Below are 25,360 nucleotides of genomic sequence, written 5' to 3'. Positions count from 1 at the left end.
TTTAGCTCCACTGAGTGGTTAGCCAGCACACCCATCACTTAAGAGAATAAATGCAAAGTCCTCTTTCAAGACATGAAGGAGAGACTGGGGAGATGGCTCAGCTGGGAAAAGTGCTTTGTTACACAAGCCCTCAAACCTGAGATCGATTCCCAGTCTACACAGTTGTCCTCTGACATCCACATGCTGCATGTGGATGCCCACACACAGTAGGAAACTGAGAGATCACATCCTTCACAGCAAGCAGGAAGTGAAGAAGGGCAGGGGAAGATGGAGAGCAATCGAGTATTAGCAAACTGGAAGTGGGGTGAGATTATGAACTCTTGGTCTATAGACAGTCCCACACTACCTAAACCTCCCAAAACAGTGCTACCAACTGGGACTAAGTAGTGTTCAAATGCCCAAACACAGTATACACACAATAGTAATAAATAAAATAGATTAAACTTAAGAGGAATTAAATGGAAAATTCACTAAATATAAGGTGTCTAAACAATGCATGGAGTATGTTAGATTATCAAGTCTCTTGCTTTTTTCCAATTATCCACTTTGGCCTTCAACAGTTGGAGTTGTCTCAGCTTGCTTTTCCTGTTGGATTATCACTCATCATTAGGGTATGACACAGCCTTCTCATTCTTTTGTATCCCATTGTGCCCAGTGTAGTTCCCAAGTAGATTTACAACGAAGGAACTCAGGAAGATGTGGGCAGAGTGCAATCTAGGACCTGGGGTACAGATGGAAACAGAAGGGTACTGCAGACAACCAAAAACTTTGAAAATACAAACTTTAGGGGCTGGATAGATGGTTCAATGGTTAAGACCACTGGCTGCTCTTTCAAAGGTCCTAGGTTCAATTCCCAGAACTCATATGGTGGGTTGCAATCATCTGTAGCTCCAGTTCCCGAGGATCTGACTCTTCTGGCCTCTGTGAGTATCAGGTACCCCACTGGTGCACAGACACACATGCAGAGAAAACACTCAGACACAAAAAGGAAGAAAGAAAGGGAAGAAAGAAAGGATGGAAGAAAGAAAGAAAATACAAACTTTAATGTGGCATTTCCTCCAAGCCGCTAATATTTACTTGGCCTTGGAAGCTGGCCAAAGAAATAAGGGAGGCAGGTTATGTTGGCCAGGAAAGGCTTTGCTATGTTGGGTGCAAGGATCACAAAGATCAAGTAGTAAACCCAGCCTTAGTTCACAGTGGAGGGACTGGCAGACCCATAACTAAGCAGTGGCAGGTTAGTATGGTAAGTGGCATAAGGTATCTGGGGACCCAAAGTTTTTTTTTTTTTTTTTTTTTTTTTTGAGATAGGGTTTATCTGTGCAATAGTCTTGGCTGTCCAGGAACTCACTTTGTAGACCAGGCTGGTCTTGAACTCACTGAGATCCTTCTGCTTCTGCCTCCCAAATGCTGGGACTAAAGGCATGCAACACTACTAATCCCTAAAGGGGGTTGTAAAGACTTTCTGGAAGAAATGACATAAAGCATAGGCACGAAAGTTAGACAAGTTTGTGCCCATCTTTTTCCTTTCATGCAGTTGGCTCTATCTAGTTATTCTGGTACACAGATCAAATGGATATGATGCAGTGACAGCTTTCCATGACCATTACATAGAAAACGGTTTATTCTCTTCAATGTGCTTCTCAGTGGTTGGTTCTATTCCTATATTTCCCTACTTGCTTGTTCATGTGCCCTCCTTCAAAGTCTAGACTTTTCTATTTTTTACTTCTGCATCCCCTACTCCTGCATGAAACCTAGTACTTGCTAGCTGGAGTGAACTGTTTGCTAAGAAAAGGGCATGTCCAGGATGCAGTAGACTATCAAATTAGAGATCTCTAATGTTGAGGCTTGTGTGAGGGTAAATGAGTGGCTGAGCATGAAGAGAACTAATATAAACAATCCCTCTGGAGAAGTTTGAAAGGACATGCAGTAGGAGCTACAGGGGACACTTATCCATAGAGGGGTATATCAGTGTCTATCAGGAATAGAATGTTTTAGACTGAACATCAGTAGCTCTTGGAAACCATGGACAGAGGAGACTGCTGGACTGAATCCTTTGGGGAAGGAGGGAGAGGGTCACAGAGCTCTGGAGAAATCACCATTTTCCAACACTACAAAGTGCCTGCTCCACATGTCCAGAGGAAGAGGAAGCCATTGGGTGGCAGGTATAGGCAGCTTCGCACAGGATGGGAGGTATTCCGGAAGATGGGGTAGCCTTAGCTTTTCCTGCCACTGAACAGTAAAACCAGCAGCTATCAGAGCTGGGGAGCTATGGAAGGTGGAGCCAGAAGAGGTCAGAGGGCAGGGAGAAGGAAGATGACAAGGGACTACAGGGAAAAACCATATAAAGACATATATAAGAGTGGTGAAAAATAAACTTGTGGCATTTCAGTATTGACTGATCTGTCCTCCACACACACACACACACACACACACACACACACACACACACACACAGTGCAGAAGGCGAGTGAGCAGCAGGGTTCTCATCTGCAGAGTTCAGCCCTGAGGGATGGCACTGCCTCTTGTGGTCCCAAGACCTGAGGCAGTCACTGAGGATGACTAGAGAGTATGTGGCTCTGCATTACACAGGTCCCCCTGGAGGCCAAGAGAGCTGGAGTGCAGGTAGAAGGTAGCTCTTTGGCATAAGAAAGAATGCAAATGAGCTGTGTTGAGACTTTTGTACCTTGGGGCTACACAGAGTGGCCAAGGGGAGAAGTACCATACAAATCCATCACTCACAGGGAAAAACCAGGCTTAGTAAAGGCAGGAAGTAAGGGTGTGTGTGTGTGTGTGTGTGTGTGTGTGTGTGTGTGTGTATGTGTGTGTGTGTGTGTGTTCTGAGTGTGCTCAAGGAAATACAGGCTAAGGGGGATGTAGAAGTCAGAACCAGGATGGGGGCCACCAGGGACAGACATTTGAGAAGGTCTAGTTTTGGGGATATAAGGCAGGGTTGCGTGGTCTCTGGGCTCCCAGGACCCTTTTTGAAAGTGTGTGGGTACTATTTTGGCCCACTGGAGTCTCCAGGCTGTTGGCAGAACTCCTTGCTGATTCTAGGGGAACAGACATGGAAAAAACGTCTGGAGACAAGGAATCAGAAGACTCTACCTTGAGTGGAAAACTGCTGTCCAGTCTAGGAGGCCTAGGCCTCTCTCCTGAGTTGACTTTGAACCCACATCTAGATCCCCCAGGCCCTGCCTCCTCCCTGTGCGATCTCGGTCCCTTGGGAGGTTTCCAGATTCCCTTTTCAGAAGGACAGGGCTGCTTGTCCTGCATGCCCAAGGACGTCTCCTGAAGCTCACATTAGTGACAAGGCAGAAACTGCAGTAACTCCAGACTCTATGGGGGACCTTGTAGGGGACAGGCAGTCTGGGCCTGCTCCACCACCAGGGGACGCCGGCAGCCCTGCGGGCGGTCGGGAGCCTAAATTGGTGGGGTGGGGACTGCGGGCGCGGTCCCCTACTCGGCCTTGCAAGAGGTGACCGGCCCGAAGGGTTCAGAGGCCTGGCGGGGGCGGGGCGAGGCTGGCGGGGGCGGGGGTAGGAGCTCGCCGGGCGGGGCGGGGGTGGGCGCCCTGCTCCCCCTCCCTCCTTCCTTTTCTTTCTTTCTCCGCTTCTCGTTCTCTTTCTTTGCCTCGGCAGCTGGCCGAGGGGGCGGTCCTTGCAGTCTTTGTTGCCGGAGGAGCGAGTGCAGCTGCCCGCCGGCCAGAGTCAGACCTGAACCTTAGGAGCTGCTTGAGGCCAGGCATGTCCTGAGTCGGACCGGGCTCCGGCTGGGACGCAAACGCGACAGACGAAGGCGTGCGCTAGGGGTCGTCCGGCGGCCACCCGACTCTGGCCATGAAAGGTGGTACGAGTCTCTTCTTGATCCTGTGCGCCCTGGCGTCCAACGTCCCGGGACCTGCATCAGGTGGGTGGCTGAGCCTCTGGGACCCGCCTGACCCTGCCACTCTCCCCGCATCCCCAGTCGCACCCGGTGCAGGGCGGGCTTCTCCTAGGGTCAGGAACAGGCCGGGGTCGGGTAGGCAGTTGAGCGAAGCTGTACAGACCGGCAGCCATCCCTCAGTCCTCGATTCAGTTGGCGTCCAGGACTTCCCTCCTAGAGTGAGCTTGCACTGATCAGCTTCCTAGCTGCTCGAGCAGCGATGCGCGCATCTCTCCGGAGAGAGCGCTCCGCTGATGGGGCTGGACGGATCCTGAGGGGCTCCGCTTCTCACCCTGTCCTTTGGGTGACTCTCCTGGAAAGCAAGCTGGCCAGGACTCTGTCCGGACCGCGCCAGGTGGCAGGTCAACTGGGGTGTGCCGCAGTGCCTCCCAACTTGGCGGCGCGGGGGTCCTGGTACCCACTGCCTTTGCATTTCCTGCCTCCCCCTCCCCCAAGTGTTGAAGGCACAGGGAGGAGAATGAGGAGCTGGAGCTTCTTCCTACGCCCTGGGTTAACTCTCCCAGCCCCGCCCGGCCGTCCGGCCTCCGACGAACCTCTGGCGAGCGTCCAGGCTCTTGTTTGGCGGCGACCTGTGTTGCAGTGTGCTTCTGGAGAGTCCGGAGCAGCCGGCCTGGGAATATATGAACCAGGGATGTGGGAGACCCCAGGCTTTGTGGTTAGGAAGCTCCAGGTCGGCTGGGAGCTGGTCAGGTATTAGGGAATGTATCGGTAGGTGAGGGGTTCGAGGGTATTGCCGGGGTGGATGGACTGGAGGGATGGATGAACTCTGGGTGGGTTGGACCAATATGGAGCGGGCAGAAGTGACCTCGAGGAAAATCTGCCCTGGGCGGGTTTAGGCTACTTGCCTTCCTCGTGTAGGTACTGGAGCTGTGGGCCCGAATGTCAGGAACATTTAAACCCCTGGGCGGAATGGCTTGGGGAGAGCAGTGTTCTATCGTTGACAGTAACCTTCAGAAAGGCTAGGTGTGAGGTGTGTCTGTGTATAGAAACATTTAGTGAGCACCTACTAGGACCCAGCTTTACTTCTTGCCATCTCCTATTAAACCTGCAATGAAGCTGATCGTCTAGGAGGAAGCATGTTCAAAGACTAAACTGCTGGTGAGGGCAGTGGAAAGGGCAGAAACAGACCCCCGTGTCTGGGCTCTTGGGAAGTGTGTGTGTGTGGCCAGGGAGAGGTGTGCCTTTTAGGATTTTTATGAGCACCGAAATACTGAAGGTCAGTGGCTTCTTACTGGGCAGTAACTGCCATGTAGTGGTCATTGTCTTTATTACTCTTCTAGACAGACTCCATAGGATTTCGTGCGCCATTGATGAGTCCTGCTATTTGGACTTGTTGCCTGGAATACAGGCAGGCCAGCCACTCTCCCACCAGGGCTGAGCCTGTGTCTCTGGAATCCCTCTAGATATGGAGTGTGGGGCCCTCCTGTTTCTGCTCTCAGGATTTCTGATTCTGAGGCTGTATACCTCTTTCTCTCTCTCTCTTTTTTTTTTTAACCCCCTAAGCTTGGACTCTTGCCACTAAATGAATGGTACCTCTAAGAGTATCTCCTAGGACCCCCCCCCCCTTCTTGGTTGCCAGGCTCAGTCATGACTGTCTCATTCCCTCACACAAGCTGTGTTTCCCTCTGCATTGCTGTGGGAGCCCTGGGCATTTATGCTTCTGTGCTACAGGTCATTTGAAGGGCTGGATCATAATTTAGGTTCTTGATAGGGAGGTGATGGCTAGTCCAAGATTGGCATTTCTCTGGCAGAATCTCTGCAGTGAGAGTTGTCACCTAAGAGTGATATGAAGAATCTTTGTCATGGGAGTGCATGTGGTGTGGCAGGTACTCAATCCCATAAAGACAGACCTTCTGACCTGGCTGAACACTTGGCCATGAGTCACTGACACCCTCTGCTGGCTAGTGACAGCTGCCATTTCAAGGGAATCTCAGCTCTGGTGCTCTGCTCCTGTGTAGGTCCATGTTGGTGAATGTATTTGAACCTGCAATTATCCGTTACTGCCACTAGGCGCTGATGGTTTCAGCTACCAGAGTCTCTTCCAGGTTATTCCGGTAGCCATTACTGAGACTTACTTATCTTTTCATTCACTGTGCTCATCTTTTGAGATGGTTTAAGGCCGGGGAGATGGCTCAGTTCATAAGATGGATGCTGAGCAAGCCTGAGGACATGAGGTTTTCAGTGGGCTGTCTCTGATGAAGATCTCTGCATTGAAGCCAATTCCAGTACAAGCCAAGGGGCATCGCCTTCCTCTGCTTAGCCTACTTGGCCATCCTCTATTCTGTGCCAGGGTGGGTGGTGGTGGTGGTGGGTCTGTGGATGCCTCTTTTTGAGGGCATGGTAAGGCTTTTTTTGGCTCATTTATTGCCTTTCCCAATTTGGTTAGAGATGAAGTTTTTTTTACTGAGAGAAAATACACACGTGATGCTAACAGGCAATCTATCTATACTCAGTCTCAGTGCTGGGAACAGTAATAAGTAGGGAGGACAGGGACAGATGGAGAACAGAGGGCCTCTAAAGAGGACTTACTGCTTTCCATCAGCCCACTTTTGACAGGTGGGAATTTAGGTCTCATGTGTGTAGATGACAAGACTTAAAGGAAGGCTGGGAATTGAAATTTTCATGTAAAGATCATACAACTCTTAAATACTGGAAACTGACGATTTTTTTCAATATTTGTGCCAATAAATAAAAACAGGCCTGCAGTTTATAATTATGGGGTGATAGCCTCAAATACCCTTATTAGGATGCAGCCAGAACCCCTGAAAAGGTATGATTACACAGCATCTGCATCATGGGTCCCTAGAGCCCAAAATGTTCAGAAAAGCAGTCTGTGGATTAGGTCCTAAGTGTCTGGAGCTTTTCAAAGCTCTGTAAGTATCGCTGATAGTCAGTTAACCAAGTTCACTCCCAGTGGGAGATTTCCACACTTCCTCAAAGTTCAGTTCCCTGGAGCTCTTGAAAAAAAAAAAAAAAATGAAGCTTCCTCATCTTCTTTCTTGGAGATGCTGATTCAGTGAGTGGGACGGGGCCTGGGAATTTGTTTTTAAGAAAGTCTTGTCCAGGAAGTCTGGGAACTCTTTGCACTTAGCACTGCCTGAAGTTCATTGATTGGAAAGACTTGCTCAGCTACCCAGCAATCCTTCCCAGCTCACTCATCCCATGACTCTCAGAGAAGGCACTGGCTGGCAGGGCAGCCATGGGCACAGGGCAATGTCTTGAGCAGAGGCACACCACTGGCATGTGAGGGACACCCTGCATGAGTTCTGGCAGTAGATGGAGGGAGGGTTTGGTTCTGTAACATGGCCACAGTCGAGTCTCTGAGTAGGTGTAGCCTCCTAGTTTGGCAGGTGGCAGCAAAGAGCGCTCAGGGTATATCTGCAGGACACTTGAACCAGAATATCCCTGTGGGCTTGAGGGGTCACTGCTGCAAACAGCTAGATATCTAAGGAGTAGCACCTGGACTGGATGAGACCTCAGTGAATCAGAGCAGTAAGTTTCCTAGCTGTGCCTGGAGTCTAGGAACTTCCGGGGGTGGGGGTGGGGGTGGGGGTGGGGGAGAGGGCTGGAGAAAAAGAGCAGGGAACTCAGAGCACCGATGTAGGCAGGTATGCTCGATAGTTTTTTTTTGTAGTTTTGAGAGTCTTAAATAACCCAGTCTGGACTCAAGCTCCTTATGCAGCTAGGGATGTTCCTGGATTTCTGATCCTCATTCTTCCCCTTCCCGAATGTTGGGATCTATGTGTGCCACCATGACAAACTTCTGGCAAAGTTGGTGATTGCACTCAGGGCGTCGTATGGATGCTACTCATGACTCTACCATCCAAACCATATCAGCCCTCTGAGATTTCTTTTGAAGTTATGAACATCTTGGAAACTTACCTAATCAAATTTCTTCATATTTGGGGGACAGACCTCTCCTCTGAGAGTATAGAGTTACTGAAGAGAAGCCTTTTGGGAAATGGGGTCAAGTCCCAATTCTCTCATGCTCAGTGTGTGGCTTTAGCCCACTTTACTACTCTGAGCTCTTGTGTGCTTTCTTACCTGGAAAGTAGTCTGACATACCTTATTCTTGGTATGTCAGACTGGATTCTTCAGTCCAAGGGACCACAAATCCTAGGAAGCTGTGAACCTGGATTGGAAAATATTACACCTACAGCTTTTATAACCTCAAGGGATATTTATCATTTTCTTTAATTATGAATATGACCAACATATTTAATTATAGAGTATGAATATTTAATTATGAATATTACCAGTGGAGTTCAATATTAGCACATGTGTGTGGAGGTCATCTTTAGGAATGCCATTCACCTCCATTGAGACAGTGTTTACCATTTGCCTAGAGCAAATTTAGCTAAGCTTTAGCTTAGCTTGCCAATTTAGCTAAGCTGGCTGGCTGGCAAGACCCAGGGATCCTCCTGTCTCTCCCTCTCTGGTGTTGGGATTACAAGCGTGCATTACCAGGGTTTCTAATGTGGGTTCTGGGAATTGAACTCATGTTTGCAGGGCAAGCACTTTACTAGCTGAGCTATCTTCCTCAGTCTCCACAACACTCCGGAGGCAGAGACAGTGGGTCTCTGTGAGTTCTAGGCTAACATTGTCTGCAGAGTGAGTTCCAGGACAGCCAGGGCTAGAAATCCTGTCTTGAAAAACAAAACAAAGTAACAACAAGAGAGTTATTTTAGCTTGTATATATTAAGTGTATATATGTGTGGTACATGTGGTTAGGAGTCTGAGGGGGCCAGAAGAGGGTGTTGGGCCCCCTGGAACTGGAGTCACAGGTGGTTGTGAGCTGCCACATGGGTGCTGAGAACTCCGCAACAGCAGTATATGCTCTTAACTGTGGAGCCTTCTCTCCAACCCACAGTTTTGTCTCACCGATGCAGCTATTTTAAAATAAGCTTTGATGCTCACTGCTGCTTCAAAATGGCCTGCTATTTGACCTTGCTTAACAAACCAATGAATGACCATGTAATTCTGTGCTCCATTTTCAAGGTCATTTCTGTACAGCGGGCTTTCTTGGTCTTTCTTCTATGTTATGCGTTTACAGATGTTTTTCTGAGAAGGGATGCTTGGGAAGCAAACAAACAGACAAACAAAGGGAATGAAGAGGCCTCTTCCTTTCTGGGCAATGCAAGAGTGATAGAGAGAGTGATCGTCAAAGCCAGAGGACTTGAGCCGAGGGAGGTCTTTGGCCTCTGCAGCTCGGGAGTCCTTGCCTCATGTGCACTCTTTCCAAGGGAGAGGAAGTCCATGGTGCTCCACCAAGACAGCGGCAAAGGCACCAGAAAGCCCCATCTGGGTGGTCCCCGTCCCCATCCCAGGAGGCCAGCAGACACTTGCATATCCCACAGGCATCTGGGGACATATTTTCTAATCCGTGAGGCTGAGTTCAGTGGGCCAGGCCCTGCCTTGTGTAGGGTGGCTCCGTGCATTCAGTCCTCAGAAGAGCCCCTGACATGTAAGTCCTGTTGTTATTCTGGTCTACACATTCATTCAACAAATATTTCCTAAAAAACAACTAAGTTCCAAACTTAGTTTGAAAAAAACTTCTTCAGCAAACAATAGAAAGATTCTTATTCTCCTAGAAGTGATGACATTGGAAGGAGAGAGAAAACAAAGGGACATATAGTAATAATAATAATAAAAAAAGTTAAGTGATAGGGTGTATCATTGCTGTGGGGGGAAATAAAGCAGGGAAAGGGGACAGAGAAGCCCGCTGAGTCACATTATTAAAGTAAAATGGCTAAGAGAGGCCTCGCAGAGAGATGTTTGAGCAAGGGCTTAAAGAAGGCTGTCATGTGTGAACCATGTCAGAAACAGACGTAATGCAAGAGGGGGCATCAAGTTTCGTGGCTGTAATTCACTGAGTATTCCCTTTGCCACTCGTGGTCATCAGCGGCAGTCTTGAGTGTCAGTTTGAAAGGGGTCATATGTCCCTGGCAGAAAAAACTTCTTGAACTGAAGCCACAGGACCACGTGAAGGTCCCTCACCATGGCACTCTTCCTAGACAAGGCTCATGATCAACCTGGCTACATCTGGATCTTGGAGCTTCTTTAAAGTTTAAAGTGAGAAGGTTCCACCTTGTCGGACAAGCTCCCAGGTCTGGTGTCTCTGGCATTGTTTTGGTATAGTCACATGTTTCTTTCTTTGTTGTCACAAATAAGTTAGTTATCCGTTAGTTCTCAGATGCACTGGCAATAGCAACTGCTCACTTGTATAAATGGGGGTAGAGTCATTCTCTCTTGACACTGGTACTCAGAACCGTGTCACTCTTGCTGAGGACTGTTGGACGGAGGACCAGGTTTGGCTTGAAAGCTGCTGTTCTGACAACATAGTACTTCAGTACAGAGGTGGAAGACACAGGGAACAATGCCAAATCCTGAGGTGGGGACACATCTGGCCTGCTGAGGGGGACACTTAAGGGGCTGGAGGCCCCAGAAGAAGGAAGCTGGAGACCAGATTGGAGAAGTCTCCTTGCCTGGGGCCTCATTTGCCTCTGCCATAGCATTATGTTATGGTCTGAGTGAGATGGGAGTTGCTGAAGTGTGGTGAGCACAGGAAGATCATGTGCCCTTCTGGTTGCCACGGTGAAAATGAGTCGGCAGAGGGCTCCTGAGGTGTAAGCAGGGAGAGAGATGAGTTAAGAAGTTACTGTAGGAAGCTGAGCAGTGGTGGTGCACGCCTTTAATCCTAGCACCTGCGGAGGTGGGGTGGGGAGTAGAGGCTGTGAGTTCAAAGCCAACCTGGTCTACAGAGTGAGTTCCACGACAGCCAGAACTGTTGCACAGAAAAACCCTGTAAAAAAAAAAAAAAAAAAAAAAGAGTTACTGGGAATTCAGATGGAGAAACTGAGGCATGGAGTGATGAGATAGCAAAGCTGGTAGAAAGCATGGGAAGGGCTTAGCTTTGCTCTTCTGAGATTGGGTGTGTTAGGTAGTGGGGGCTGCACTCTTCCTTCCTATGTGGTCGAAGTCTCCTGCAACTCTGCAGTGCTGGGATTACAAGCCTGCCTTGCCTTGCCACGGTAGGGATTTAAGTCTAGGCATTCTTACTCCAGCCGCCATTTCTTAGCTGCCCCCTTGTGTAGTTCCTGTCATTAGTACAGTTGTTCTCAATCTGGGTTACATCCCTTTGGGGTTGTGAACGACCTTTTCACAGGCATTGCCTAAGACCATTGAAAAACATCGATACTTATATTCTGATTTATAACAGTAGCAAAATTACAGTTATAAAGTAGCAATGAAAATAATTTTATGGTTGGGGATCACCACTACATGAGGACTGTATTCAAGGGATGCAGCGTTAGGAAGGCTGAGGACAACTGCTCTAGAACTCTTGAGTCTGCCTTGGACCTGAATGCTGTTTTTTCTTGCAGGTCTTGTAACCGAGGGCAGGTCGGCTTTAGACATCGTGCATCCTGTGCGAGTGGACGCCGGAGGCTCCTTCCTGTCCTATGAGCTGTGGCCACGGGTGCTGCGCAAGAGAGATGTGTCTGCCACCCAGGCCTCATCTGCTTTCTACCAGCTACAGTACCAAGGGCGGGAGCTGCTCTTCAACTTGACCACCAACCCCTATCTTCTGGCACCCGGCTTTGTGAGTGAGATCCGGCGTCGTGGCAGCCTAGGCCATATGCACATCCGAACCCGTGCCCCCGCCTGCCATTTGCTTGGTGATGTGCAGGACCCAGAGCTGGAAGGCGGCTTTGCAGCCATCAGTGCCTGTGATGGCCTAGTGAGTTCTCTGGGGTGCATGCTGTGGGGAGGGTGGTGCTGGGGTTGGTGTGACCTTGACTCTGCCTGGTGGCTACCTTTCCTCTGCCAGCTACTGTGCTCATGAAGGAAACAGGAATGCCAGTACAGGCCTCCTTGTTCTGAAGGGTAGAAAGTTTGAAAGTCTTCTGTAAGCCAGATTCCTGTTGGCCTTGGTCTCTATCAAGGGGTAGGCCCAATTCTTGAATTTCAGAAAATGTCCTGGGTAGGCTAGAAGCTGCTTCTTCAGAGGAACCCCCTTCCTCCCCATTGAAGACAGTTTGCAGAGGCCAAGTAAGCAGTTGGCTGCTTACTTCTGTGGGGTGTCACTTATGACTTATTCTTTGCAGATTCACTTAGGTGCCCCTTGCCTTTAGCCTTGCAGCTCAGATCAGAGGTTCCCTGAAGTTCCTCTCTTCCTACCTTCGTCAGCCTCTAAGACAGTTCTCCAACTGCCAGAAGCCTGTGGGATTCCACTACCAAAGGCTAAAGCAGCTTTCACTCCAGGCAGCGTTCGTCTGTCTGCAACTTCAAGCACCCTAGGGTGTATAGCAGGAACGGGGGTGTGCACACTCAGCCATGCACTGCTTTCAAAGGGTTCACAGCCAAAATGGCTCAGGTGAAAACTATGGGACCAGCAACAAGCAGCATGCATTGTGAGCTTCCGAGCGCCTAGGCCTGAGAGGCCTGTCTGTATAGTAACCTATTTCAGTTCAGGAGCCCAGGCCTGCTTCTCAGCTGCATGCAGTTCCTCTCATCGAGCCTGCATGGCAGCTGAGCAGAGATCTCCCTTCCAGTCTAATGATTAAGAAGCAGGCTTCGAGCAGGGTGGTGGTGGTACACGCCTTTAGTCCCAGCACTCGGGAGGCAGGGGCAGGCGGATCTCTGTGAGTTGAGACTAGCCTGGTCTACAAAGCTAGTTCCAGGACAGGCTCCAAAGCCATAGAGAAACCCTGTCTCAAAAAATAAAACAAAACAACAACAACAAACAAAAGCGGGCTCCAAGAAGACATTGCCTGAGATCACCAGTCATTTAGGGAGTTTGAAGGCTGACTCAAAATCCCATCTGTAGTCCCTAAAGCTGTTGTATTTTTACTACTCTGGACTTCTTGACTCTGTGTGACCCAAGGGATCTAATTGGTGCTAGTGGGTAAGTCTAAAGGAGGTGACACCTTCTTCTCTATTGGAGTCCCTGGCTTTCTCCAGAGCTGGTGGGCTACCTGGATGCTTTCCATGACCCTCTATTCTCTGAACTCTATGCCAGGCATATGTGCCAGCTTCACTTCTCTGTCCAGCTATGGACCCAAGAAGCAGGATGTCTTGGTAGTCATGGCAACTGGGTGGCTTGGATATGACAGAGATGCCTTTGGAGTGATTCATTGCCTCAGGGAGACTGGAGAGGCTGATGAGAAGCAATGATCAGCTGGGAGGGGACATAGTGGCCAGAGAAGCCTGGCTGGCAAAGAAGATAAAAACATCCTGAGGGCCTGGCCATGGGCCACCTGACTCAGGAGGGCTGCCTGGGACTGTGTAAAATGTCATCCTGTTAGATTCTGATGCTGACCTCTTTCTCCCTTCTAATGGTGGTGGTGGGGCAGAATCCTTGGAGATTTTTCTAGAGGCTTCTAGTAAGCGCCATAGCAAGAAAAGGCCATAGCAAGAAAAGAATTAGCATTAGGCCAGCAGGAGGGAGCTGCCCTATCTGGCTGTGGTGGGTTCAGATTGGGGAGTTGAGGCTTGGCTGGGCAGTGCCAGCCTCTGGAGTTTGTGGAAAGGCAGCCAGGTAGCAGACCTCCTCCTGTGACCCTGGTGCATCTTTCCCAGAGAGGTGTGTTCCAGCTCTCCAATGAGGACTACTTCATTGAGCCTCTCCATGGAGTTCCAGCTCAGGCTGGACATGCCCAGCCCCATGTGGTATACAAGCACCAAGGCCCTGAGCATCAGGCCCAGCAGGAGGACTCAAGGACTCCAGGCACCTGTGGGGTGCAAGGTATGTACCTCCCTATGGAGTTGTGGCTAGGGATGACTCAGAGACACACGTTCTTTCTACAAGCCTCTCGCAAAAACCCTCATGCCCAGCTTCCTTGGACTAGAGAGACACAACATTCAGTCATACCACCATAGCTCCTATTGTCTCATTAACCTGTAGCATGGGCTCGACAGTTCCCCTGGACTGTCCCTCCTGCTGCTCACTTCCTTTGCCCATGCTAACGCTCCATCTTCCTTTGTTCTCCCTACAAATTGCTTGTGGTGTCTCTGACTCCATCAATCATTCTTCCTCAGGTGGCTGGGCTGTCCGTAGCCAATCCCAGCAGGGATGCTGTCGAAGAGCCTCCTCCTCTTTCCTTCTTCTACTCTAGACTAACCAACCTATGTTATCAGGAGCCTCACAGCTCAGAACCTGGGGGAATCTCACCCACTCCATCTCTGCCCATCATTGTCCCCAGAGCTAGAGCACCGCCGAGAGCGTTGGGAACAGCGGCAGCAGAGGCGGAGGCGGCAGCGGTCAGTCAGCAAAGAGAAGTGGGTAGAGACCTTGGTAGTGGCTGATGCCAAGATGGTGGAGTACCACGGGCAGCCCCAAGTGGAGAGCTATGTGCTGACGATCATGAACATGGTGAGGTTGCTACAGATGCTATAAGGGTGGTAGGGATAGCATAGGAGGGGCATCGAAATGGGACACAAAGAGAGATACGCGTAGCGGATCCTCCCACCCCTGGGTTGGCTGTAGAGTCAGGGCCTCCTTCCCACATCCCTCCTTGGGTGCAGGTAGGAACCTTCTGGCTGATCCCTGTAGTTTCCTAGGAGAAAAGATCTCTATACTGCTCTATCAGTCCCAAAGACCAGGGCTCACTTGCTGTCACCTTAGAGGAGTGTCTCTGAGTTCAGCTAGGATGTATGGCTGTGAAGTCAGGGCTCAAAAAAAGGGAATGCAGCCATAGCTGTTGTCCACCTGCTGACCTCACAGCCCCACTGTGAGTAAGTCCTGGAGATCGAGTGTAGTTCTGAGGTAGCCTTCTTGGATACCATCATTGGCTCCTTGCTCTTGAGGGAACCAAAGGCCATCTGCTTCAGGGGCCTTACTCAGACTCTTTTGCTGAATCTGGTTTGCACAGGGAGGTGGCCACTGAAGTTCAGGCTATAGGGGGGCTATTGCTGGATAACAGACCTTGGCCTCTGGACAGGCGAGGAAGGGCAGGGTAGGGTTCTCAGCCCCGAGGTCCTGTTTTTCCCAGTGTCAACTCTTACAGGCTTGTCTTGAAAGAGGCTGTAGCTTGGCTGGAACCCCCTGCAGTTAGTAGGAGAGTCTCTTGGGAGTCAAGACTTATGCCTAGTGTGACCTACCCAGACGTAAGACGCTCCCATGACAAACCCTTGGGTGACCAAGGATCAGGCATTTTGCTTCAGTGCTCAGCATGTTCTATTGGGAAGAGGGGCTTGGCCTTCATATTCTCCTGCAGGTGGTTAAGGGGCTGACATGTAGTCTGAATATGGGGTGATGGTAACCCCTGGCATCACTTCATCCACATCATTTCTGACCTCAAGGCCATCTACTCTCATCGGTCCCCCCTTTCCCTTAAAGAAAAATGTCTAAGAGATAGCCCAGTTGGCAAAGTGCTTTTAATCCCCAAACTCACACAAAAAGCCAGAGAAGCTGACAAGTGCTTGTAATTCTAGTGCTAGAAAGCAGAGACAGGTGGATCTCCAGGACTCACCAGCTAGCCAGCCTAGCCTAATCAGCAAGCTTCAGGTCAAAGAAAAAACGGTCTCAGACAAGGTGGGTGCTGGAGAGAGAACTTAGCAGGTGAAGGCACTTGCCTGGAAACCCTGGGCATCTGAGTTTGATCCCCAGAACCCATGGAGGAGGGAGAGGGGTAGACCTCTGAGGTTGGCCTCTGATCTCCTCACATGTGTCCACATGCATACATTGTATATAGGCAGGCTAATAAGTCAAATCAAACAATCAAGATAGCTTCTAGGACATGATAGCCAAGCTTGACCTCTGACCTCCACGCACATGCACACTCCTCCCAAGTTTCTCTTCCTATTTAGATTCTATTTTTCTTTAGCTATTGTTAGAATTCATAACCAACCTGCCATCTGTCCCCTGGGGACCTGACAATTGACCCTACTTGTGACCTTGCCTCTTCTTTCCTGTGGGGGTTTTCACAGGGCTGGTGGCTCTTGGTATTTGGTTCTCTGCACCCTGGTACATCTTTTATCTTTAGGGAAGGCCCTGACAGAGGGACATACCACATACCTGCCCTCATCACTCCAGAGCTACCACCCTCAGAAAGGGGGGGGGGAGTAGGATGGTGGGTCCTCTCAGGATCCATTCATATCTACTCCTTGGGAAGGCTGGCCCAGGTTTGCCCTCAACAGAAGAAGAGTCAGAGCCAGGTGTTAAGCAGCTGACATTCAGCGCTCTGGGCCATTGTTGGGGGCGGGGTGAGCCCGGGGTCAAGCTATTGCTCAGAACAGGCCAGAGCCCTAGGAAGCCACCGGAAGGATTCTGTGTGTGAGATCTGTCACTGCTGGGTGGGGGCGGTGTGAGTGCAGGTGGGGTGATGTGCGGCACAATGCTTACATGTCCGCGGTAGCGTGAGCAGCGGGTGTGCGTGCACCTGGGGGTGATCTTGTGTGTGATTAGATGTGCATGTTCCTGGGTGGCTGCGGTGGGCACTGGGTTCCGTATCCTACACCCTAGTTGTAGCCTGATCCCCTCTCGCATCCTCTTGATAGGTAGCTGGACTGTTTCACGACCCCAGCATTGGGAACCCCATTCACATCACCATTGTGCGCCTTATCCTACTGGAAGACGAGGAGGTGAGAAGTTATATAGTCCTAAGCTTGTCTGTAGCAATGGCTAGAGCTCTTCTGGCCTGTGCCTCGAGTACCCTGTGTGGAAGGACAAGCATAGGCCTCTTTGGTCTTGACAGTATCCTCTGACACTTCTGGACATTGAGACACTTTCTGTCAGGTCGCAGGCAGAGGGGTGGAGGTTCGAGGGCCTGGTTGCTCTGCCCCTTAGATTTCTGACTCCTGTCTTGGTGTGGAGGCAAATCGGGCTTGCCCCTCAGAGCTCCGTATGAGGCATGAGACACCACTCTTTCTGTCCCCAGAAGGACTTAAAGGTCACACACCATGCAGACAACACTCTGAGGAGCTTCTGCAAGTGGCAGAAGAGCATCAACACGAAGGGGGACGCTCATCCACAGCACCATGACACTGCTATCCTGCTCACCAGGTACCAGGCCAGGAAGGGTGGGAGGGCCTTAGAATTGAGGAATCTCATGTTATTGTCATAAGCAATAAGGAAACACCCTGCAGCCACTCAAGCTCCCGTCATAATAATGTCTTGCCCAAGGAAGTTTAGATAACACAAGGAGGAAGTGAACAGAGATGCAATCCAAAAATGTGTGTGTGTGTGTATATGTGTGTGTGTGTGTGTGTGTGAATGGTGTGTGGTAATTGTGTTTGTGCTGTATGTATGTGGTCTATCTGTGTATACGTGATGTGTGTGAAGTATGCATGGTGTATATGGTATGTGGAGAGTGTGTGTGCGTGTTGTGCTATTCAGTTGTGTGGGTTGGTGGCTAAGAATCTGTTTACAGAGCTCTGGCTTTCAAAGTCACTCTCGTGCTATTTGTTTTCGATTCCCTACCTCTCACCGATGTTCTGGGCCTATATTTTATTTTATTTTTTCCAACTTTTAAAACTTATACTTATTTGTGTGTGCGTGTGTACGTGTGCGTGTGCGCACATGCATATACATATGTGCCATAGCAATACGTGGAACTCAGAGGACAACTTGCAGACATTGTTTCTTGCTTTCCATCATGTAGATTCCAGGGATGTAACTCAGGACATCAGGCTGGCCGCAAGTACCTTTGGCTCAGAGTCTGTATTATGTTCCACCTGGAATTATATTCCCTCTACTGGGGTATGGTGGCCGTAATGTTACCAACATTGTTTGAACATCACTTTCTGAGGTCCCACTGGTGTGGGAAGGTTGTATCTGAGCAAAGACACCTGCTTCTCAAATGGCCACATATGTGGGCTGGATGTCAGCAATGAGAAGTGGCACCCTTGCTCCCTGATCTGGGCTGGGCCGGGTTCCTCCCTGCCCCCTTGGCATTGGACTAAGCCTGCCTGGGACCACTTGTTTCTTTGCAGGAAAGACTTGTGTGCAGCCATGAACCACCCCTGTGAAACTCTGGGCCTGTCTCACGTGGCTGGCATGTGCCACCCTCACCTCAGCTGTAGTGTCAGCGAGGACACTGGCCTGCCACTGGCCTTCACTGTGGCCCACGAGCTGGGACACAGGTAAGTCACTGCCCTCACTGCCAGTTAGGAACCCAACACTACCTTTCCACTCTTGGGCACCAGCCAGGAAGGATCATGGGTCACAAAACGCCAGGGAATAATACTGTCTGAGATGGCAGTCCCAACGACAAAGCCTCAGCACTGACCCTGTTTTCCTCAACAAGACTGCCCTCCTGTAAGCAGGGGGAGGCCTGTGCGAGCATCACTGACACTCACGTGCAGCGTTTCACGCGAGAGGAGTGGGGATGGCCAGTCAGTGTGTGGAGCCGTGGCCAATCCCTTTATTGTCCTCAGTGTTGGCATCTCTGACTCTTGTCACTCTGCTTCCATTTCTGTCCTGGCTGTGACCCTGGGCGAGTGCCATGCCTTTTCTGGGCCTCTCTGTTCTCCCCATAGACAGAGGGAGCTGGACATAGTAATGTCACTTCTATCTGTGGCTCTGGTGTAGCATGGCCTGTGCCCTTTGCTACCTGTGCCAGGATTGGCTAGCTGGTGGTTTCATGGCAGGCTCCCAGAGAGTTCTGTGAGCCAGAGGGTTTGGACCGGGTGACAGCCATGCCTGTGTTGGTGGCATCAGTCCTTCTGTGTCCTGGCTGTGTTACTCTGGCTAGTTCTTTGCCCTCTCTGAGGCTCTCTAGGGTGATGAGGGCTGAGTGAGTTAGTGGCTGGCATGGTTCCTTTTTCATAGCTGGTGCTCAGGAACTTTTTCCTGGGCCCTTTCTAAGGGTGGCCTTTTGAGACCTTCCTGGAAAGTGGTGGCCCAGGTTTCCTAACTCAAGTTCACAGCCTGAAGTCATCTTGGGGCCAGTGAGGATGTAGGGCTACAATAGACTTCCATCCGTGTCTCCTGGATTGCCACTCTTGGCTAGCTCTGGAGGCAAGGATGGGGCTCTGAGGGTCGCAACACAGGTTCATCTCAGGCTCAGCCTGGTCCCTGGAGATGGGAAACCCAGGGAATACCACTGTCATCCCCGTATTAAAGAAACAGGGTAGGGAAGGTGTGTGACTTTCTCAAGGACACACAGACATTAAGGTGACAGAGCTAGCCCTGGGAATTGGGGACTGTACCCCTTACAGGCCTCCATGGGAAGGAGGCCTGGTTGCCTCCTGCTGCTCACCTGCCCCTGGGGCCTGTGCTCTCACGCAGTTTTGGCATTCAGCATGACGGCAACGGCAATGACTGTGAGTCCATTGGGAAACGGCCTTTCATCATGTCTCCACAGCTCCTGTACGATGGAGGCATTCCGCTCACCTGGTCCCGCTGCAGCCGCGAGTACATCACCAGGTTCCTTGAGTAAGTCCTTCCCTGGGCCTGCTGGTCAGGCCCTGTCTCTGCGGTCATTGTCTCATGGCGGGGATGCGGTGCCAGGTAGTGGGATGTGTGGGACACCTGGCAGATGAGGGGCTGTAAGGGTCATCTTGCACAGTGCATCTGTGCTGTGTCTTGGAGGATGGGCAGGAGCTCGTGGTGGCCCAGCTAGAAGTGCCAGGCTCCAGGGCAGGGAGGAGAGCCTGCTGCAGACAGGGAAGGTTATCACTGTGTGGAGTCAGGGAGATGCTGGTAGCCAAGCCTGGCAAGGAGTGATACTGGAGGATGGGTGGCCAGCTTCACAGCCTAGTGAGACCAGGCAAAGAGGAACAAAAATAGGAGGCATTCTCTTACTTTGCTGAGCTATTTTGTATTCCTACTTAATATTCTAAGTAAGTAAAAGGGTTAAATCTAATTTTTTATACTTATTTATTTATTGGGGTACACATGTGTGGAAGTCAGAGGACAACTTATGGGCTTGTGGGCATGGGTTTTCTAGATTCATCATGTGTGTTCTGAGGTTCTAACTCAGGTTGTCAGACAAATGTCTTTACCTACTGAGCCATCTTACTGGCTGTAAATTCTTTTTTTCCCCTTTTCTCTTCTTCCTCTTACTTTTTAAAGTTCATGTGTGCACACACCACAGTGCATTTATGGAGGTCAAAGGACAACTGTGTGTAGTCAGTTCTCTCCTTGCACCTTTATGTGAGTTCTGGGCATCAAATTTAGGCTGCCAGGCTTGCATGGCAGCCACTTAACCTGTTGAGCCACCTCACGGGCCCCTAACTGACTTCTGAGCACACATTCTACCCTTGCTTTCACTTTGTACAGATCAGGCGTGTGGTACTGCTGCTCAATCCCAGCACCTCAAATATGGCCGGCATGCTCTTGGAAACTTTGCTACATGTCCACCCACTGCTGCCTGTGTGTGGGTGCTTAAGTGCCAGTGTGAGCTTTTAATATGCAGAATGATCATAGCTGCACACTGGCCTTTCTGAGTGAGTGGAAATAGTGAATGAAACTATTCAAACTACTTAAACTGTTGTTTTCTGAGTTCTTTCCTCCACACGCTCATTCATTCTTGATGGTTCACCTTCTGCTTACTGATAAGGAATGACCCCAAAGAAGAGACCGCTATGGGGCCTATCTTGTCCTTTCCTCTTATGTGTCATTGTCAGCACAGTCATTGGCTCACGCAGGGATGCAACCTGAGCAAAAAGGCTAAGACACGGCTGCTCCTTTGTTAGCATCATTTGCAGAACCAATGCTTCTTTCTTCATTGAAGCACGTTTGGGCTTGAGTGACAGTATAGCCTCTCGGGCTGTCCAAGTGCCTCTCTCCGTTGTAGGCATGGCAAACGTATCTGCATGGATTCACCTTTCCTTTTAGTGAGCTTCTAGACATGCAGTGGGTCTCTCAGGATTCTGTGCTCATGAAGAGTGAATGCTACATACAAATAGGGTGACAAAGGACACTGGAGGCAGACACTGTGTATCTCTCCTGCTCGTACACATGCTCCTGTGTCCTTTCAGAACTTGCTTGCAGAGCTGAGGTTCAAAGACATTGAAAAATTAAAAATGTCAACAGTATTCCTTTCTCTCGAGACAACTGCTTGCGACCCTAAGTTATGTAGCTTCCTTCCCGCTATACTTCCATAAAAGCACCCCTAGACTGCTATTTCTCACTTTTGCATTCTGGATCTTAGCTGGAAGTTTGAGAATTAGCCCTCTTGCATTAATTCCTGTATTCATACTTATTTCTCCTATGTCAGCCCCAAATAGCTCTAACACATTTTGATTAAGTATTGTATTACTTGTTTCATTACTGTGACCAGATCCCTGATGAAACAACTTACGGGAGGAAGGACTGATTCTGACTTGCTGTTTAGGGATGCAGTCCATCACAGGTGGTAAGGGGTGGCGGCTGGATTGGCTTTGTCCATGTAGGTGAGGGCCTGAGAGTTGAACAGATGATAACCCTCAGTACCCTCACCTAGTGGGCTGCAGGCACTCTGTAGATCCAGCATCTCAAAGGTTCCCTAACATCTCTAAGCAGAGCCACCTGCTGGGGACCAGGTGTTCAAACCCATGAGCCCATGGGGGGACAGTTCACGTTCAAACCATAGCAAGTACATATTAAATGCTTTCATTATTAAGGTTTTGTGCTTAGTTTTCTTCTGAACCAAGTATTACAACAAAGTGAACATTTTTAAATAAAAATTTAATGATTTTATGTGTATAAGGGTGTATTTGCATGTATATCTTTATAATTTTTTAAAATTCATTTTACATACGAGCTATAGTTCCTCCTCCCTCCCCTCCTCACACTCCCTCTGTCTCCCTCCCCAATCCACCCCCATCCACTCCTCAGAAAGGAAAAGGCCTCCCATTCAGAGTCAACAAAGCCTGGCACATTAAGTTGAGGCTGGACCAAGTCTCCCCCATGTCAAGGTTGAACAAGGTATCCCACCATATGGAATGGGTTTAAAAAAGCCAGCTCACTGCATGCCTATCTTTATCATGAGTGGTCTGGTGCCTGTGGAGGTCAGAAGGCATTGGAGCCCCTGGAACTGGAGTTATAGATGGTATGAGTTTCCATGTGTGTGCATGAGGAATTGAACCTAGGTCGTCTGGAAGAACAATCAGTGCTCTTACCCACTAAGCCATCTCTCTAGCCCCATATAACAAGTTTTTTGATTTGCCTGGTTTTCTTTCCCTTTTAAGCCTTCCACATCTAACCATGCTACTTTCTAGAATATGGCTTTTCTGAAGCTTATCCCTGTCACATAATTTATTATTTTCATCCTTTTCCAGGTCTGTAACCTCCCCGCCTGCCTTAGTTAGGGTTCCTATTGCTGTGATGAAACACCATGACCAAAAGGCAAGTTGGGGAGGGAAGGATTTATTTGTCTTACACTTCCACATTGCTGTTCATTATTGAAGGAAGTCAGGACAGGAACTCACACAGGGCAGGAACCTGGAGGTAGGAGCTGATGCAGAGGCCATGGAGGGGTGCTGCTTACTGGTTTGCTTTCCCCTCCCTCACTCTCCTGCTTGCTCAGCCTGCTTTCTTATAGAACCCAGGATACCAACCTAGGGATGACACCACCCACCATGGGCTGCTCCCCCACCCCCCACATTGGTCGCTAATTGAGAAATGGGTTTCATGGAGGCATTCCCTCAAGGAAGGCTCCTTCCTCTGATGATTCTAGCTTGTGTCAAGTTGACACCCAAAAGCAGCCAGTCTACCACCCCCAGCTTCTCCATAGACTGGATACTTCCCTAGGCTCCCCCTAAAGCTGCCATAAAGAGGCTTCCTGCTTCCTGGAGTCCATGCTACTTTCTGAGGAGGGATTATCTTTTGTTGTTGTTTTGATGGATCACGCCTTCAAGAGTCTTTCCAAAGTGGGCACATAGAGATAAGCTGTCTGTCTGAGCATGTCTTTATTCTTTCTTAACATAAGCTTGATGGTGTGATTTGGTACCCAGTCACCCTTGGAATGTGGGAGGCATTTTTTTCCATTATCTACCAGACACCCCATACCATTCTTATCCTTATGTCTTTCAATGTGACCTTTTAAACAATCTGGAAGCTTTTAGGAATCTGTTTCTTCTTTTATGGCAAGTTTAAAATTCATAACTATGTGCCTTGGTCTCTTTATTTTGGGGGCATTCATGTGGCTATCTTCATCTAGAAACCCATGTTTTCCAGTTACTGGAGATGTTCTTGTATTATTTATTTTTGATAATCTATTTTTTTCTTTCTGGGACCCTTATGATATTGAGCTGTTCTTTCCTTAATTTTTAGGCTTTTTCTATCTTTTCTTTTCTGAGAGGCGTTGCTTTGTCTTGCATATATTTCTTTTGTTAAAGGTTTTGTTTGTCTGCTTAGAGATGACTGTCCCATGCAGCCAAACTAGCCTCTAACTTGGTGTCTAGCCAAGGTTGACTTTGAACTCCTGATCCTCCTGTCTCCATCCATGGTATTATACATGTGTGTCTTCACCCTTGGTACTGTTAAAAATTTAACATTTTGTTTATTGTACTTTTTATTTTCTTAGCTTCAATAATCTCTCAATACTTGTTTTTATGTTGTCTTACTTCATACATGCATTGTCTGCTCTTTCTAAGGTTCAGATTTACATGAATTTAGGAAATCTTTTTCTCTCCTCTAACTCTTTTCTTCTTAGTTATTTAGAGACAGGGTTTTGTATTTAGTTTTTTCTTTGGGCTGCTAGCTCACAAATAATGACACAGAGACTTATTATTAATTGTGAAAGCTCGGCCTTAGCTTAGGCTTGTCCCACTAGCTCTTATAACTTAAATTAATCTTTTATTAATCTATGTTTGGCCATGTGGCTTTTTACCTTTCTTTTATTCTGTATGTCTGACTTCCCACATCTCCATGGTGTTTCCTGCCCACCATAATTCATCTCTTCTTCCTTCCTTCCTTCCTTCCTTCCTTCCTTCCTTCCTTCCTTCCTTTCTTTCTCTCCCTGGAAGTCCTATCTATACCTAGCAATTGGATGTTCAGTTTTTTATTACAGCAATCACAGCAACACATCTTCACACAGTGTACAAATGTCTCATGACAGGGTTTTGCTGTGTAGACCTGGCTGTCCTGAAACTCACTCTGTAGACTAGGCTGTCCTCAAACTCAGAGATCCTCTTGCCTCTGCCTCCCTAGTGCTGGGATTAAAGGCATGCACCACCACTGCCTGGCCTGAAATCTTTTTTCTTTGGATTATGTTTTTTGGTTTTATTTCTTAAGATTGAGTCTATTTATATTTATGTGTCTCTGTACACACATGTGAGTATAGTACCTGCAGAGAAGGCATTGGCTCCCCTGCCACTAGGTTAGAAGCTGCTGTAAGCCATGTGATTTGGATGCTGGGAACTGACTGGATGCTGCGGACTGAATGCTGGTCCTCTGCAAGAGCAATAAGTGCTCTTAACCAATGAGCCATCTTTCCAGGGCCTGCTTTATTCTTCCTGAACATATTTCTTTCACTTTAAAGATTTTTCTTAAAATGTGTTGGTATATTTTATATAGAGAAGGAGAAACAGCTGCCTACTGGGAGATCTTTAGCCTTGGCTATAACTTTCTGAGTCCTTGATGAAGGGCTTATTGGGACTTATTTGTGTGTGTGTGGGGGGGGGGGGAGGTCATCCTTAAATGCCAGAAACTGAGGTCATGTTTCTGAGTGGCTCGGAATACCGAGAGAAGGCTCTCGCCTCCCGGGAGCCTGTCATATCTGTCTGTTGGCATCTGATAGGGCAGGGCTTGCTGGTTTCTCAGCCTTCACTGTGCAGAGTATTAGTGGCTCTTTCTCTATAGGTTTCTCTGCTGTGGGTCTTTGTCCATGGCTGGCATTCCTGGCCCAGAACCTCCTGGGTCTCTTTTCTCCTGGGCCGGGTTCTGATAATCACCCTGGTCCACACGGGTTGGAATAGATACCTTCAAATTAGCTCTGTCCTCAGCTCTACTAGCCTCCGGAAAGCTAAGAGTCCCTGAGATCTGTGTCTTCTAGGGTTCTGTTTCTTCCCATAGGCTTTTAGTTCTCAGCCTCTGTCACTTTACCAAGTCAGCTACTGATTGACTGTCTGCTTTGCAGCTTCCAGAAATTCCGTTGACATCGTTCACTTGCTGTCATCACATCCCTCTTACCCTCTGCCTGGGTGGAGCTACGCTTTGTTTATGCCTCCTGTCTATGTAGAGGAGCTTCAGCAGAGAGCAGAGGAGATAGGTGGGCTTGCTCCGTGTGCTGTGGTTCTCTGGAAGCCCACCCACTCCCTATGGCAGGAGGCCGGTCCCACTCACTCCCTATAGTAGGAGGCTGGTGCATGCCCAGGGTCTTTAGGCTGCTGAGGTCATGGACCCGGTTGTCCCCTGGAAGAGGGATTTGGGTGAGGGATGACAACTGGAAACTGAAGAGTTCAGTTTGGTGTTTAAAATTTGGACTCTGGCCCAGTCTCCTTGTGTTGGCAGATGAGTTACATTAGCCCTTAAGCCTCTGAAAAATGGGGA

The 25,360-nt window shown here is 49.0% G+C and overlaps 1 protein-coding gene across 1 annotated transcript in view; it reads left to right on the top strand.

The window, feature by feature from the left end:
- The first annotated feature begins 3,579 nt into the window (after positions 1–3,579).
- Adamts7 (ADAM metallopeptidase with thrombospondin type 1 motif 7) overlaps positions 3,580–25,360 on the top strand; it is a 38,617-nt gene continuing 16,836 nt past the window's right edge. Inside the window, exons 1-8 of the mRNA XM_051207366.1 lie at positions 3,580–3,906; positions 11,325–11,680; positions 13,522–13,687; positions 14,145–14,314; positions 16,441–16,524; positions 16,821–16,945; positions 17,875–18,024; positions 19,172–19,318. Coding sequence (XP_051063323.1) covers positions 3,837–3,906; positions 11,325–11,680; positions 13,522–13,687; positions 14,145–14,314; positions 16,441–16,524; positions 16,821–16,945; positions 17,875–18,024; positions 19,172–19,318 — 1,268 coding nt within the window. The 5' untranslated portion in view covers positions 3,580–3,836. The remainder of the gene's footprint in view (positions 3,907–11,324; positions 11,681–13,521; positions 13,688–14,144; positions 14,315–16,440; positions 16,525–16,820; positions 16,946–17,874; positions 18,025–19,171; positions 19,319–25,360) is intronic.

The sequence above is a fragment of the Phodopus roborovskii genome, unplaced genomic scaffold, assembly GCF_943737965.1.
Source record: "Phodopus roborovskii unplaced genomic scaffold, PHOROB, whole genome shotgun sequence".
In the NCBI taxonomy this organism is placed as follows: Eukaryota; Metazoa; Chordata; class Mammalia; order Rodentia; family Cricetidae; genus Phodopus; species Phodopus roborovskii.
The sequence above is the reverse complement of the archived record's forward strand: the minus strand, read 5'-3'. Positions and strand labels throughout refer to the sequence as shown.